At 36.7% G+C, this 16,935-nt stretch overlaps 1 protein-coding gene across 1 annotated transcript in view; it reads left to right on the plus strand.

Annotated features, from left to right (window-relative positions):
- Positions 1-351: 351 nt before the first annotated feature.
- Positions 352-16,935, plus strand: part of LOC132271290 (probable E3 ubiquitin-protein ligase ARI8) — a 34,618-nt gene continuing 18,034 nt past the window's right edge. The window contains exons 1-7 of the mRNA XM_059772627.1: positions 352-922; positions 4,032-4,156; positions 4,459-4,561; positions 4,704-4,794; positions 6,654-6,826; positions 15,419-15,523; positions 15,641-15,729. Of these exons, the coding sequence (XP_059628610.1) occupies positions 761-922; positions 4,032-4,156; positions 4,459-4,561; positions 4,704-4,794; positions 6,654-6,826; positions 15,419-15,523; positions 15,641-15,729 (848 nt within the window). The 5' untranslated portion in view covers positions 352-760. The remainder of the gene's footprint in view (positions 923-4,031; positions 4,157-4,458; positions 4,562-4,703; positions 4,795-6,653; positions 6,827-15,418; positions 15,524-15,640; positions 15,730-16,935) is intronic.

Consider the following 16,935-nt stretch of genomic DNA (forward strand, 5'->3'; position numbering starts at 1 on the left):
CATTTTTTCATCCCTCCAATAAAACAGAGCAAAAATAACTTATTAAGTTATTACAATTAAAATTTTTAATTACCAAAAAAGAAAAAAAACCTACAAATCTACAATTTTATGAAAGCAATTTCTAAAATAAGAAAACTATTATCACACATCAATCATTCTTCTTAAAACTGCAACCTTTGAGACACAAGCCTAACAGTTTGACTTCTTAAAATGTTTGGACTCATAAACCCTTTGATAAAGGATTAGTAAAAATATATACTTTTATGAATGAGTGAAAGAGTCATGTTTCAAAAATAAAAAGCAAAAATAAAAAATAGTATATGTGACGTTACCATACAAAACATATAACGTAAATATATTAGTACAATGCAAGGGGAGAAATCAAACTTTATGGATCACCAAAAGTGTCCTAAAAATTTTGCAGAACGATAACCTATAAATAGAAAATCTTAATCAGGTCTTTCTTCTTCCCCACCATCAAAAGACAACTAGCTCTCTCTCTCATACAACGCGCGCGCGCGCGCGCACACACACACACACACATATATACATATACATATACATATACATATACATATACATATATATTCGTTTTTCAGTTCTATCCCTTCCTTGTCCTCCATCAAGGGAGCGAAAGTCCTTCTCTCTCTCCTCATTCACGATCATAGGAACCTGCATTTTTGCGAGGTATATTCCTATTCAGGAGAGGTGAAATTTGTCTTGAGCTCCATCGATTCTAGGGATTCGGCGAGCGGCGGCGATGGAATCCGAGGATGACATGCATGATCTGATCGACGCCGAGTCCCTCGACGATGACTTCTACAGCGGCGAGACCGCCTTGTATTCCGACGATGATGAGGCCGACTACGACTTCGATAATGACTCCGACGGTTCTGACAACATCATATCTCTTCGCAGCCAGGTATTTTTTGCATTGCACGTCCACAACCACAGCAATAATAATGTATGATCAAATTGTTAGTTTAGTAAAAAAAAAAAAAAGATTAATTTTTTATTTTTATTTTTATTTTTATTTTTGTGTTAATTTGGTTAATCAATGTGTTAGTCATGAAGAACTGAGAAATTTTATGGTTTAACTTGATCGCTTTGATTCGAATTCGTTCTGTGTGAGGTATGGTTGATGTTAGGGTTATGGGATGGCTATTGGATGCAAGTTGGTTTGAATTGGCACCTTCTGTTTAAGTTGTTGATTGTGGTTTAGATTATCAGGGATGTAGCCAGGAAAACATTCTTTAATTTTTCTAGTAGTAATGGGCCATTCTTTGTTGCAATGGTAAAAGCTCATGCTGATAAATGTAAGAATGTGGGTTTCAAGTCAATCATTTTGTGCAAAATAATGAAAAAATTTTAGGTTTTTAGTGGTCCGTGTTAATTTCTTTCTTATTTTATTTTATTATATTTTATCAGAGCCATGAATTTGTTTGAGTTTGTGTGCAAAACTTCATTTTAAAAATATTGGGACATTGGGTAGAAATCATTGGTATTTGAGTTTTCTTAGTTGCAGAATATATATATATATATATATATATATATATATATATATATATATATATATATTATTATTATTATTAAGTGGGGGGAGGGGTGGGGAGAGCAAATAGATTCAATAACATGGGGTCACAACCATGCACATTCAATGTATGGAAACAAAAAGGAAAAGAAAAAGAAAAGCCAACTGTACAAACTATAATTCATCTCTCTCCGAAATCAACAAAAAAATCAGATGAAAACGAAAAATTCTTGGTGAGCCAAAATCATAAGGAGCTTGGTATCAAGTGCTTCTCAGGCAGTTATACTCCTTCAAGAAAGCACCTATGGCACATCACCTGTTAGCTTGAGCCTTGAGTAATATCTCCTGTCAGCCTTGAAGAGAGAGGTTCAAAGTTCATGCTCCATTTGGGACAATTTATGCAACTTATAAAGACGTAATAAATGAAGAAAGTGGCTATGTTTGCTCTTTGCATATGCTCCACCAGAGTCGTGTCCAGGATCTAGCCCTCTTGCAAAAACCCTCCAGCTCGCTCGTCCATTAGGCATGACCCAGTGAATCCTAATTGAAGATTAAAAAAGAGGCCTCTAGCCACCGTCAATGGATTAGCAGAAGGATAACTCTCTCTTCAGCATTCTTCCACACACAAATCAAATGAATCAATAGAGAAGGATTTGCCCTTGCTCACCAGGTTTTTGTAGGGTTTTAGACCATCCAAAGGACATAACTTTAAACACACTTCTTGCTTGCTAAGTTTCTTCCCCAAGGAACCATGGCGATACCCCTCTCTCTCTTGCGCTATATATAAGTGTTACTCCTCAAACTCCCTCTGCACAAAAAGCCATCCCAAGAAGATCAATAGCTGAAGACTTGATAACCCATTCCAAGAAGATCAATAATTGAATACTTCCTCCGTCCCAATTTAAGTGTCGCTTTTGGGGATTACGAATTTTTAAGGGGACATGTGGGACATGCATTGTCTCCCAGAAAGTTACTAAATTGCCCTTTTAAGCTTTGAATATTCAAGTTTAAAATTTAAAACTCAAAGGACATAGATGGAAAGATGTGAAATATATTGTTTGAAAAAGGAAAGTGGACAATTATTTTGGGACAGATAAAAAAGGAAAGCATGACACTTATTTTGGGACAAAGGGAGTACTTGATAACATCAAAATATGAGTGCGGGCTTTTGGACTGTTATGGAAGTTATCTAGTAGCTAAAGTATCAGAAAGTAGGCTGGCTGAATGAGGGAAAAGTCATGACAACCTAGGAGCAACAAATGAAATCAATAAAGCAGTTTCACACTCAATCCTGCAAAAAATCTCAGGTTTAGAGTTTACCCATTCCACAACAATACTCTTGTGTCCACTCCCATTAGGGCAACAAAATAGATGATCTTTTTCCCAACAACATTAAATCAATAGTAAAAGTAAGTCGATCCCATCCTTTGATTTTCTAGAGTGCTCTTGTTCAACAGTAAAATTTAAAAGGTCAAAGAAGCAGGTGTTGAAATTGACTTCTTATGGCCGAGACTGGGACTCGGTCCAAGTCTGTTGCGACTTGGCCTATACAGAGAACTATATTTCCACGTCCTTAAGAGCTATTGAGGTTGGTCATCCTAAAACCGGGACTAGATGAAGTAGATATCATAGTCACGAACTAGGGGGCATGAAGAAGCGTTTGAAATTCCTAACAACTGGATATGCAGGTGGAAGGAGTGGGAATGGATAAAGTTGTGATGTGTGGCAAAACCCCTTTGATCCCCGGATCTTTTAGCAGATAAAGCCAGCAAGTCTTAATTTTAAAGTTAATTTGATAGTTACTGACAATTTTGGTGTTAAAGCATGACCGATTGTAGTTTCTCTTTATTTGAGTTTGAGTCTTGTTCAAGATTGGATGAGCTTCATGAAGACTAGTTGCAAGTTAGAGAATGATCTCAATATCAAACTTGTTTAACCTTTTTTTTTGCACTTGGAAATTGGTCCTTGGTTTTGATTTCATACTTGTTTAGATAAATTTGACCAAATGTTTAAAATTGGTAGTTAGCTTCATAATATGACCATCACGCTCTGGGCCTGAAATTGTTTAAGATGCACATCTTGAGAAATGAAAAACTGGTGCGTGTGTTAGTGAGCTCTTATAATCTGCCTACTTGCTTGGGAGCTGCAAGCCAGTCAGTCACCACATTTACTATGATTTTCTGTCTAGCACTTATTAGTCTTCCTGCTATTGAAACTTAAAAGATGAACTATTAGTAGTCATTTGTGGAAGTCAACTCTAAATTGTTTTACTTCTATTTGTTTTTCCCTGATAATCCTCCTCTGAGTCAGGCATAAGCTATCTTATTGGCTTAATTCCCTACTTCGATCCTTTATTGGACAGTTCTAACTACCTTATCTCCAATACATTTGTGTACTGGCCCACCTGCATGGACTCACCCAATTAAGTATTATTTTAACTCCCCATATTACTATTGTTCTAAAAGATATTAATTATAAGCATGTCCATTTCTTATCTCAGCAAAACTACAATGTCTTGAGTGAAGCTGATATTCGTCAACGTCAAGAGGAAAACATTATGGAGATATCTGCAGTGCTTTCTGTTTCCACGGTTGCTGCTAGCATCCTACTTCGTCACTATAATTGGTAACTTTGTTGTTCATACTGTATTTCCTATTGTAAGATTTACTTTTAGATGACCGCTTTAGCATCTTTTGTTTTACTTTTGTGCTTGGTTTGAATGAGCATTATGCATTATAAGCATTTTGGTTCATATTGATTGTTTCTACTCCACAATTTGAAAAGTGAATTTATCGTCTATTAGATCTCAAGGTGTACAATGCTTTCATTTTTTTTTTAATTCCATGTTCTTTTGGGGTAGGCTATACATTATGTTGCATTTTCGTCGCTTATTGTTCTAAAACCCTTTGCTCCCTCTGGATACACAGGAATGTTAGTAAAGTGCATGACGAGTGGTTTGCAGATGAAGAAAGAGTCCGCAGGACTGTTGGCTTGTTGGAGAAACCTGTTCCACTGCCAAATGATGTAGAAGTAAGTAATCCACATTTTAGGAGTGATTGAACTTTCTGCATTTATGCATGGGAGCTGGCGTGTTGACTAAAATGTTTACTTTGGTTACTCTCTGTACCATCTTATTTATGTGAACTTCTTATGTGTGTGCTCATGCTGATAGCTGACTTGTGGGATCTGCTTTGATACCTGTCCCCGTGATATGATGAGTGCTGCTGCTTGTGGTCATCCTTTCTGTGGTGCATGCTGGCAAGGTTTGTTTCAATGCACCGTTATCATATTTTAATATTTGAAAGAGCAAGTCACACATCCACTTGATTCTAGTTTTTGGCATGCTCCCTTTCCTTTTAACACATAAATCTGTAGTAGATGTAAACTTCAAAACTAATCATTTTAAAATTAGTTGGCATGAATTTTTACTCTCCTCTGTGTCAATAATTTTATGAATCAAAATTAGCTCAGGTTATACAAGATTTAAGCACTGTGCTGATTTTCAAGCCTTTTTTTTTTAATTTAATTTTATTTATTTTTCGAGGGGGAATGTGAGACTTTATCTTTTGGAAAATTTAAAGGTTTGTATTGTTTGTTATGTCGTTTTAGTGAATCTAATTTACCCAAGATAAAAATAAAAATAAAAAATGAAACCATCAGTCTCTTAATGTGAGTGTTTGGTTGGGTTAGAGTGGGGCTGTCTTGATAGAAAGAGCCACATTCATGTAATGCATGCTCTACATGTAGGTTTTTGTAGGAAAGGAGAGATCTTGGTGCCTTGGTTCTGGCATTATTGTCATTCTATGAGAGAGATGCTGTAAATTCTCATGGCTTTAGACTTAAGAGGTAGAAGTCAGCTGGTTTCCTAGATCTGCCAATGAGTGGGCTGGTTTCTTGGCTGATAAGGGAGCAGTCTCGAGGATGCCAGTTAGGGTTAACTTCCACCCAAAGCTTCCTTAGTGGTTCCATTAAGGCAAATGCTGAGTCTGTTTTTAATCTTTCATTCTCCGCACCTCGTGCAGGTGGGATTAACACTTGGGTAATGGCTATCCCTGTGTAAAAAAGGAAGTTTGAGTTAACTAATTTATCTTGTAGGTCTTCTATCACATATTATAACTCTGAAGTCAAAACCGATTGAATTGAACTTCCATTCTTTCTTACGTGAGGAAGTTGATCATTAATAAGAATAAAAATGCTTCTAGATTTTGAGGCCAGCGGTATCTTTCCTCTCTACCACATGGTTGAGGTTAGTTGTACGTGTGACTAACTTTCTTCTATATCATTGAGGTATCTTTTGTTTATATTGTGGCTATTTGTCTCCTTTAGATCTAATTAGTGTGGCTTTGGAAAATTAATAGCCGAATCTTGTGGGCACCTTGGAGGATTGAGAACCTTGGCTCTGTAGAGGAGGTAGTATATAATTATTTATTTCCATTTTCTTTTTCCGAGCTACAATATGTAACAAAAATGAAAGAGTAGGAGTGTTGATGAGAACTTTAAAAAACAATGCTTTCAGTTTAAGCTTGCTCCTTGGTTTTAAAAAACAGCGGGCAAGGTGGTTTCATGTGAAAGTATTATTTTAGATACTTTGACTCAACTCTGGGTACATATTTTATAATTATTTTTGCTTTGTATTAATTATATTTGGGTTTTCTCTGTGTATTAGCTGTATAAATATATTCTCGATGCAGTTTCAATGCATTTCAAACTGACGACTACACGAGTTTCTTTCTTTCCATTCTTTATGTATTGATTATTTGTTTTTGTCTTGACAATATTTTGTATACAGTTTTTATTTACCTCTGTTTTCCAAAATATTTAGCAATTGACAAATTTACATCAGAATACTTTATTTCCTGCCTGAAATTTCAATTCTAACAGTTGAAAATTCGTTCCTTGTCGATATTCTGTCTTCTTTAAAATGAAAGTTTTTTAAGAAGTTCAGCAGTTGACTAAATCTCATCAGAATATTTTTTTGCTGTCTGATTATTTCATTTTTCACAGTTACAACTTCTTTTCTTTCACACGTTCTCCCTCTTTTTTTATGATGAACTTCTTCAGTTAGTTTTGAGTTTCGTCTTTGTTTACTTTACATTCTGTTTTCCTCCCCTACCGGTTGCAGGTTATATAGGCACATCCGTTAATGATGGTCCTGGATGTTTGATGCTGCGATGTCCTGATCCATCTTGTGATGCTGCTGTTGGCCAAGACATGATAAATCTATGGGCATCCGATGATGATAAAGGGAAGTATAACCGTTACTTCCTGAGATCATTTATTGAAGACAATAGAAAGGTAATTCAATGTATGAAAGTTTGGATGAAACATATCCCCATTTGACCTGAAAAACACTGGACTAGCCTAATTATTTCTATAGAAGTTGTCAAAAATAATGGTATTGTTTTTTTGTTTTTGAAATTTTTTTTTTTTTTTTTTGGGGTTCAAATGGATTTCTGTAAAAAGTGAACCTCTTTAAAATTTTGTTGGGCAAAAGTTAGTAAACCTTGCTTTTCTAGTTGACTTTGCACAAAATTAGGTGGAATCTTAAGTTGTAAATATGATAATCATGATTTTGAAGAAGGTCTAGGTCGATGCTCATAATTATGATGGTTAAACCCTAATGCACTCCTAGACTAGTTAGCGTACATAGAAGATTACTTTTTTTTTTGATAAATAATAATCGATTAAAAAGCGTTCAAAAGGGGAACGCGTCCCATAACAAGAGTGGGACCGGGTTCTAAGGACCTAAAGAATCCAAAAAATTAACTAAGTCATCAGAAGAGGAGCAAGAACTCCTCTTCACGTAACTAAAAATAGAACGAATAATATGAAGTTTCAGCGTCGCCATGGACGACTCTTTCCCCTCGAACATTCTACTATTCCTCTCCTTCCAAATGCACCACCAAACACAATGCGGAACTGTCCTCCAATAATTGCGAACACTGCTTCTCACGTGGCATCCCCTCCATGCACTAATCAATCCCTTGGAAGATCCAGGCATTACCCAAAACATACCAAATAAACCAAATATGAGGTTCCAAAGTCGTATACCACTGGACAATGCAGGAGGATATGATCCACTGACTCACCATCTCGTTTGCAAAGGCAACACCAATTAACAATACAATTGCCTCTCTTCCTCAAATTGTCAATCATCAAAATCTTTCCCTATACAACTGTCCAAACAAAAAATGCCACTCTAGGAGGAGCAGTAGAACGCCATATGGTCTTCCATGGAAATTCAATGCCTACGAAGTTGGTTAGGCATCGAAACAGGGATTGTACTTCAAATCGACCATGGGATGAGGGTATCCACCTAATATCATCACTACCGCTGCCAACTGCCTCCTGTTTATACATGTCCAGAAGAACACATACCTCGTCCATGTCCCAATGCTGAAAGGAATGCCGAAAGCTCATATCCCATGTAATCCCACTACTATCAAGCCAATAGCAGTCAACTACGCAGCCATGTCTATCGGTTGCGATACTGTACAAACTTGGGAAGGTGCAAGATAACGGCTGGTCACCGTACCATAAATTCTCCCAAAAACGAACATATCTACCGTCATGCACCTTGAATCTAATATAGAAAAAGAAAACATCCCAACCCTTCCGAATGGATTTCCACACACCAACTCCTCCCGCAATAGAGACTGGACGAGTAGACCACCCGTCACTCTCCTCCCCAAAACGACATGAAATGAGCCTTCTCCAAGGGCGATGCCTTTACTTACCGAATCTCCATAACCATTTACCCAAGAGAGCTTGATTAAAAGGAACCAACCTCCGAATACCTAGGCCACCCAACTTAATGGGCTTGCAAACTTGATCCCACCTGACAAGATGATACTTAAACTCTTCGCCCCTTCCACCCCAGAGGAAATCCCTTTGGATCTTTTCAATCCTTTTAGCAATAGAGCATGGGATTTGGAACAAGGATAAGAAATAAGTAGGCAAGCTCGAGAGAGTACTCTTTATGAGAGTAACTTCCCCCACCCGATAGATATTGTTTCTTCCATCCTTCCAACCTCTTAACGTATCTATTTATCATAGGGTCCCAACTCCACACCCTTCTAGAGGAGACCCCCAAAGGCAGACCTAAATAAGGAATATGGAAAGAACTTACCCTACGCCCTAGAACTACAGCTAAGGAGGAAATGTCCTGAACATCCCCAACTGGAACAAGCACACTCTTAGCCACATTGACCTTCAGTCCAGAAACCGCCTGAAAACAAACCAGAATGCACCTCAAATATCAAAGTTGAGACACATCAGCATCACAAAAGACCAAAGTATCATCTGTAAACAGGAGATGAGAAATCTCCTTTTGATGAGCTAAATCTCTGCCCACCCTGAAGCCCTTGATAAGAATGAGATCCTCTGCCCTCCTCATAGATCTACTTAAGCCCTCCATTACGACAAGAAAGAGAAAAGACGACAGGGGATCACCTTGTCTCAATCCTCTAGAGCACTCGAAAAAACCAGCAGGAGATCCATTCACAAGAACAGAGAACTTTACAGACGAAAGACAAGCCTCTATCCATTTCCTCCATCTACTACCAAACCCCATTCTCTGAAGTAAGTACAATGGGAAATTCCAATTAACATGATCATAAGCTTTTTCAATGTTAGGTTTGCATAAAACTCCAGGGACTCCACTTAGCAATCTAGAATCCACACATTCGCCTGCAATAAGAACTGAGTCAAGAATTTGCCGTTCTCCGACAAAAGCATTTTGGGAATCCGAAATAATACCATCCATGACATCCCTTATCCTAAGAGCGAGAACCTTAGCAATAAGCTTGTAAATGCAACCCACAAGACTAATTGGTCTAAAATCCTTATTATCGGAAGCACCACCCTTCTTAGGGATGAGGGCAATGAAAGAAGCATTTAACAACTTCTCAAAGACTCCATTAGAATGAAACTCCTGAAAGGTACCCATCACCTCATTTCTCACCACCTCCTAGCTTTCCAACAGAAATGGCATAGTGGTATGACATGTCATAGTTTGCCAAAATGAAGTTAGTTGGTCCTGCCAGAGTTATTAACAACGAGTAAAGATGAACTTTGAGAGCTTCAGATATATATTACATTGTGGGCTAAGATGAAATAAAAGTTGAAGGATATATATATCTTCCCACTTACTATAGGAGACAATTGTTAGACCAGTGGATGAATTTGAGAAAGATGTCTTCTAGTGTGTCTTTTTATCTAACCTGATTCAAGGAATTTTTGATGAGATATGACGTAGATGAAACAATTGCATTCATTAACATGTTAGAGAAGTCCTACCGTGAGACATCAAAGATAGAGAAATTCCTTTTGCTTCCTAACCCAAGGCAAGTGGCTTCTCAAGCTGGGGAGCCTTAGTAAATGAGATCAGTGTCTTTTGAGAGAATTTGTGCACTTACTCAATCAGGATTAGTTACCTCTAGAGGTAACGACAATCCTAGATAGAGAGCTAATAATTCCAAGCGTCAAGAAGTTTCATTTCTTGCTCTTGACAAGGTGGATCTTCCATCTAGTGCTTTCATTGTCATAGCAAGGGTCATATTGCTTTCACGTTGTCCCATCACAAATTAACCACAGATACTGAGGTAGTTGATACTTCAGAAGGGGAATCTTTTGATTTAGTGATTGGGTCCTCAGAGGACTCCTAGATTCTGGAGTGGAAAGCAAAAAGTCTTGGAAAATGATGACATCCATATCAAACTCATGGGGTGTATCCTATCTACTGTGGAAAAAGATGTTTGTAGTTGCAGCAGTATTTTTCGTACTTCTCTTAAATGCGTGGATAAAGTTTGCAAGATCACTGATGGAGGAACCTCAATGAATGTTGTTTCAAAATCAGGTGTTGCTAGGATAAAACTTTAGCTTAAATCATAATCGTTGCTATACAGGGTAGCTTGGTTAGATAATCTTTTTATCAGTTTCAGAGATGTGGTTGGTTCCTATCCTGATGGATTATTCAGATAAGATTTGGTGTAATGTTTGACCCATGAATGTACCCCGCGTACTCTTTGGTTGCCCTTCGTTTTATGAATTTGATGTGACCTCTCATAGTAGAGAGATAATCTATGTGTTTAAGGATGAGGACGAATCCATCTTGTTAAAACCTGCAAAGCCATCATAAAAAGATAGTAAACCAAGAGATAGTTAATCTTCACAGCCTCTTTATAAAAAAGGGTAAACTACAATGACCTCCCTTGAGGTTTGGCCTAATTGCAAATAAATATGAGGTTTGCATTTTTTTTGCAACATATCCCCCTGAGGTTTGCCCCATTTTGCAAAGACCTCCCCTCGGTACAACAATTGTCAGAAAAATGGTTAAAGTGACCAAAATGCCCATTAACTAAGTGAAAAGACTCTATTACCCTTATAGTGTCATCAAATTACAAAAAAAAATTGTTTTAAAGGACAAAATTACCCTTCTCTCTCCCTCTCTCTTACTCACATATATATACATAAGAAAATTATATATACATTTATATATATGTATATATATACTTATATATAGTTTATTGATCTTACCCACATATATATACATAAGAAAATTATGTATACATATATATATGTATATATACTTATATATAGTTTATTGATCTTACCCACACAAGCACAGCCCACTGCCAAGAGTGGAACCCATCAGACTCTTCCCAAAAAAGCACACATCAAAGTAATATACACATATAATTAGAAAGAATAATAAGGAAAGGTTAAAACTTTGCTTGTTACCAAATATATATATCAATATATATATTTATATTTTTCCTAGTTGGCACTCACACACATTGCCTCTTCTGAGACTTAAACCCCTGACCTCCCTTTGGGAAGTAAGAGGCTGATACCGCTAGGCCATTGGCCCGTTGATATATATATATATATATATATATATATATATATCAATATAGAAATTTCTATATAGAAAATTAATAAGGAAAAAAATTAAAAAAAAAATTCTATATCTATAATCATTCCCAAATCAAATATATGTGCTTTATACATTTGCCTAATTAATTCAAATCGATTCTGGATTCGAACCATTCAAATTAATTCTCAATTCGAACCATTCAAATTACACCAGAAATCCTAATTCATCCAACTGTCCAACCTAATCAAAGAATATCTATCGTTGTGCGCCATTTGAAAAAAAAAAAAAAAAACGAGAGCTTCATTGTTCTAACCCATGCTAGTGAAAGCTCAACGACAACCTCACTCGTATACAAACGCGAAGACCCAACAATTGTGGTGTGTTTCAGCTATAGTCTTCATCTTTGTTCCGACAAAAAATGTCATTAGATGTAAAAAAAAGTCGTTTCGCAATGACATGGTTCCGTCAGATGTCGACAAGAGACGCGTGAGGGGGCAAAAACCATCACCGCAATCAAACTCGTCAAATCTGACCGTCTCTTTTCCATCGCCGTCGCAACAAACCCTCTTCTCCAGAAGACCTACATTGCCGTCGCACGAAACCCTCATCTCCATTGCCGTCACACAAAATCCTCATCACCGTCTCAACGAACCCTCATCTTCATCGCCGTCGCACCAAACCCTCATCCACCCTCTCACCAAACCCTCTTCTTCAGAACCTGAGATTTGACCTTTCCACACCAAACCCTTTTTATTCCCTTAGAATTCCTTATATTAGGGGATCTATTTCAGTCTGAATGGATGATGAAATTGATGGGTGAAGAAAGAAAAAAAATGGAAACAAAGAGATTGACAGAGGAATTTTCCCAGGAAACGACAGAGAAGAGAGAAGGAAAAAGTGTCATGGGCAAAAGTGTCATTTGCAATTCTCAAATATTTTTAACTTTTTAACGATATAATAATAAGGGTAGTTGAGTAAATTCACCTCAAAAAGAGCTCAAATCTGTCAGAGGAGAGGTCTTTGCCAAAAAATGGTAAACCTCAGGTTTACTTGCAATTAGGCCAAACCTCAGGGGAGGTCATTGTAGTTTACCCTATAAAAAAATGCTTCAACCAGAGAAGGAATTGATGGAGAAAGAGAAGATTGGATTTTCCTCCATCTGAAGTCACATGAACTGTTAAATGAATTTAAAGATGTGGTGCCAAAGGAACCCCAAAATTTGTTGCGACCCTGGAGACATATTCAGCACACCAATGAATTAGTCCTAGAAGCAGAGTTACCTAGTCCCTCACGTTATCAGTTGAATCCGAGGGAATGTGGTAAACTGCAAGGACAAGTGAAACCTTTACAGAAAGGATTCATTCCATATAGAAATGGTTCATGATTACCTATTTCCATTGTGTCAGATAAAGATATCAAGTACGCAAGTTACTTTTGGAAGACACTTTTTGAACCTTTTAGAGACCATTATAATTTATTTATTTTTTTGTCAGATTTCACCCTTCAATGTTGGGAAGACTTGGGCTGTTAAGTACTGAAGGAGATTTAGTTGTCTTGTGGGAGAGCACTTAGATTCTTGAGACATTGTTTCCCATTATGGACTTTGCTTATAGTTTGGTCAATTGGCAATTGTCTTTTATAAATCATCTATGGTATAATAAAATTATATAGTTGCTGCTAGCGAAGGAGATTATGTCATAGTTCGTCTAGACCCAAAATATTACCCTAAGAACTCCTTCTAAAAACTACATGCCCAAGTTACTGGACCTTTCTTTATCATGTATCTTAGCCTAATTCACTTGACTTGCCACGTATGAGTAATAGTGCAGTTTTCAATGTGGAGCATTTGCTGCTAATCAAGGCACCTTGAGCCTCCTATTTTTTCAGCATGTGATGATACAAATGGAGCTGCATATTCTTCTACACCAGCACCAGTTTTTCACCATTAAATATGGACAGAATCGAAGATATTGTTGACCATTAGAGTGAGGCTTTTCATCCTGGACATATTCAATTCTATCTTATTTGGTGGATAGATCATTTTGATCCAGATTTGACATGGAGTGCATGTAATAAGTTTTGCTGTATCAACTCAAACTATTTCGAGTAGCACCACTATTTTCACTCTGTAATTCTTCTTATCTGGGGAGAATTTATGGAGCTCATAATAGGTCTTATGCATTACGTGGGATTAGATGTTGGCACTAAATTTTATACCATTATATTTTAGGGTTATTTATGTATTTTTAATTTGCTTTTGGGGTTCCCTAATTCTTAGGATTTTAGTTGGTTTCTGATCAATGGCTCTTATGTCAAGAATTCTTCAGACTTTGATATCGATAATTATAGTGATTCAAATTTACAAGCCTTCGAATCAAAGAAGGCCCGAACTTTCACAGTGCTGGTAGGAACAGTGAACTGTCGAACTCGTCAGTGGTATGGGCATTGATAAAAGTTAGGAAGCACGGACAAGCCTAAAAGGTCGAAGTGTTTGTGTCGGACATAGACACATGTCGGACATGTGTTAGACGCACCAAAAAACATGTTTGAATATTTTTTGTTTTGGACACGTGACAGAACGTGAGGAACATGCTGATGACACACCTTGGCCACGCCATAGAATTAATTTTTATATTTTTTTTTAAAAAATGGGTTAAAATATATAGCATATGTGGAATTGAAAAGTTCCAATAATACGAAGGTCAAAACATAAATTAAAAGTTTTTTAAATGTAATTTATCAAGTAATTTTATTTTCTTGATCTTTTTATAGTTAGTACTTGGTTGAAATTGTAAAAGATTTCAAATAGATAAAGCAACCAAGATTCGAACTTACTTCAATGGATCATCGAAGCTTGATTGCTGGTGATCCTTCTTATCCTTCAGTAGATCCTCTTTCTCAATCTTCTTTTTTTTCCTTTTCTTTTTGTCCTCTTCTTCCCATCTCAAACCTCTTTTTTCCTCCATAGGTTCTCTTTTATTATCAACACGGAGTTAATTTTTTCAACAGCACCTTAGTCTCCTTATTTATTTATTTATTTATTTTCGTTCTATAACCAGTTCTCTCTCTGCTAGTAGAATTCTCTTTCCTTTTATTCAAGAAAGCTGTCATTTAGTAAGGGTTTAGAAATTATACTTTAGCCAAATCCCCCACTCTCTCCCTCTTCTTTTTCTGTTCTCTTTTCTTTCATTCTATATACAACTGTAATATTTTGTTTAGCTATGAATTTAGATTACAACAAATTTTATTAAGGGAGTTCAAAATTTTTACTTAAGCCCATTCTCTCTTCTTAAATGAAGAATTGTTGTACTTCATTAGTTATTGTGGTATGAAAATTTGATGAAAAGTAATATTAGTCTTATAATTTTATTATTCGCCGTTTTTTTGTCTTAATTATTAGGATTTTCCATGTTGCCGTGTCCATGTCACGTTTCCATATCTGTATCCATGCTTCTTAGGATGCAAGTACCCAATTCCTTGTAACACAATGGTCTAGCTAAACTTGGATTTGTCAATAACTCAGTGCATTAATTTAGCTGCATTGGTTCATTCCTCAACCGTATTAGCTCTTGCCATGCTATGTAACCCGAAGTTGAAAAACTTAAACAACCATGAAAAATATATTTTATGTGATTTATGCTGTTTAAATTGGTAAAAGTATCATTGCTTGCATTCAAGGAAAAAAAGAAGAAGAAAAAAGTTTACTTGCTTATAGATTAGATTGCTTCGCTCATTTTCTAGACTTCATTCTCACTTTTCTACCGTGCTTGTTTATCATAGTTTGCTTTATATTTATAGTAAATCATCCTCTCTATTCAGGGGAAAAAAATTATCCTCTCTCTTTTTCAGAATAATGATTTTTACCATCGTTTACGATATAATGACAATTTAACGGCCATTTGTTTCTAATAATTTGTTGATAAAGTTATGAGATTGGGAATTGTTAGGTTATTTTAATGCATTCTTTCCTTTTCTAGTAAACTTAAATAACTTTATGGGTTGTTTTGTAGACCAAATGGTGTCCTGCTCCAGGCTGTGATTATGCCTTGGATTTTAGTGCCGGTACCGGAAGCTACGATGTTACTTGTCGATGCTCGCATAGCTTTTGCTGGAATGTAAGTCTCATTGATTTGTCTTCAAATTTTCGTAGTTCTTTTCATTTTCCATTTCTATCTATGGATAATGTGATTTTCTTTAATTTATGCTATTTTGATGTGATTCTGTGTATGCAGTGTACAGAGGAAATGCACCGTCCGGTTGATTGTGGCACTGTGGCCAAGTGGGTTCTGAAGAATAGTGCCGAGTCGGAAAACATGAATTGGTATTCTTCATGACCATATTGTCGTCGTCTTCTTTTTTTTCTTAACTGGTCGCCAGGAAAAGTTATCAAAACTGAAATAGTAGTAAACAAAAGGAGTCATCATTGGAACTATAGGATATCGGAAGAAAATTAGTGGCATAGGATGGAAGAACATAGGCATGATTACACTAGACATTGCAGAATATTGAGAATCAACCGTATCATATTAGTCTTGGAAGGAGGAGAGCTCTTTCAATCAGGTGGTGGTCAATCATTGTTATATGTGCTTGTGTGATGAGGAGACAGTTGACCACCTTCTTTTGCACTGTAGCATGGCCAGAGACTGTTGGAATTTGATGCTTGGATTATTTGGGGTCCATTGGGTTATGCCTCGTTCCTCTAGAGGGTTGATCGAGGCTTGGAGAGGTGTCTCTGTTGAGGTTCTCATTCAAGATGCTTGGAGGTCTACACCTCCTTGTATTTGGTGGTGCATTTGGCTCGAGCGAAATAGGAGATATTTTGATGGAAAGAAGAAACCTATTTCTATGCTTAAGTTCTCTATTATTTCCACTATTTTTTGTTAGGTTTCAGGGAGAGATTATAGATCTATTGAGGAGATTATTGTCTTTTTGGCCTCTTTGAAGGTTTAAGGCGCCTTGTGGCCCTTGTGTTTCTTTGGGTTCGGCTCCCCTTTTGAGCGTTTTTAATAAAATCTTGCTTATCAAAAAAAAAAAAGTGCAGTTATCATATTTGGCAAACTTTGAGCCCAAAACATACAAAATCTTGATCAATATTTCTAATGAAGGTTGGTTGCAGTAGGACATTTGGATATTTTATTAAAATGGGAGAATGTGTACTTTTTGAGACTTTCTAGAATTTAGAGACTCGGGATAGCGTTGTTCAGAACCAATTTTGACTTGCTAGCTGTAATGTCAAATAGGTGTGTAAATTCGGCGAGCCAACCCGAACCCAACCCAAGTCAAGCCTGATTTTTTACAAGCTTGGGCAACTATTTTTACAATTAGGTTGGGCTTGGGTTGCCCGAACTGAATTAGGGTTTAGCAACCGGAACCCGAACCCAAATCTGCATTCTAATATTAATTTTTATGTAGTCTTTAATTTTAAGGACAAAACTTACCTACTCACCGGTAAGTCGGTTGTCCCTACTGACTGCTGCTGTGGTACAATCACAAATTCACATGTAGGATGCAATTACAAAATTAGGAA

This window comes from Cornus florida, unplaced genomic scaffold, assembly GCF_030987335.1.
Source record: "Cornus florida cultivar Cherokee Brave unplaced genomic scaffold, ASM3098733v1 CherokeeBrave_3.0.0_Hap2_Chr08, whole genome shotgun sequence".
NCBI classification, from domain to species: Eukaryota; Viridiplantae; Streptophyta; class Magnoliopsida; order Cornales; family Cornaceae; genus Cornus; species Cornus florida.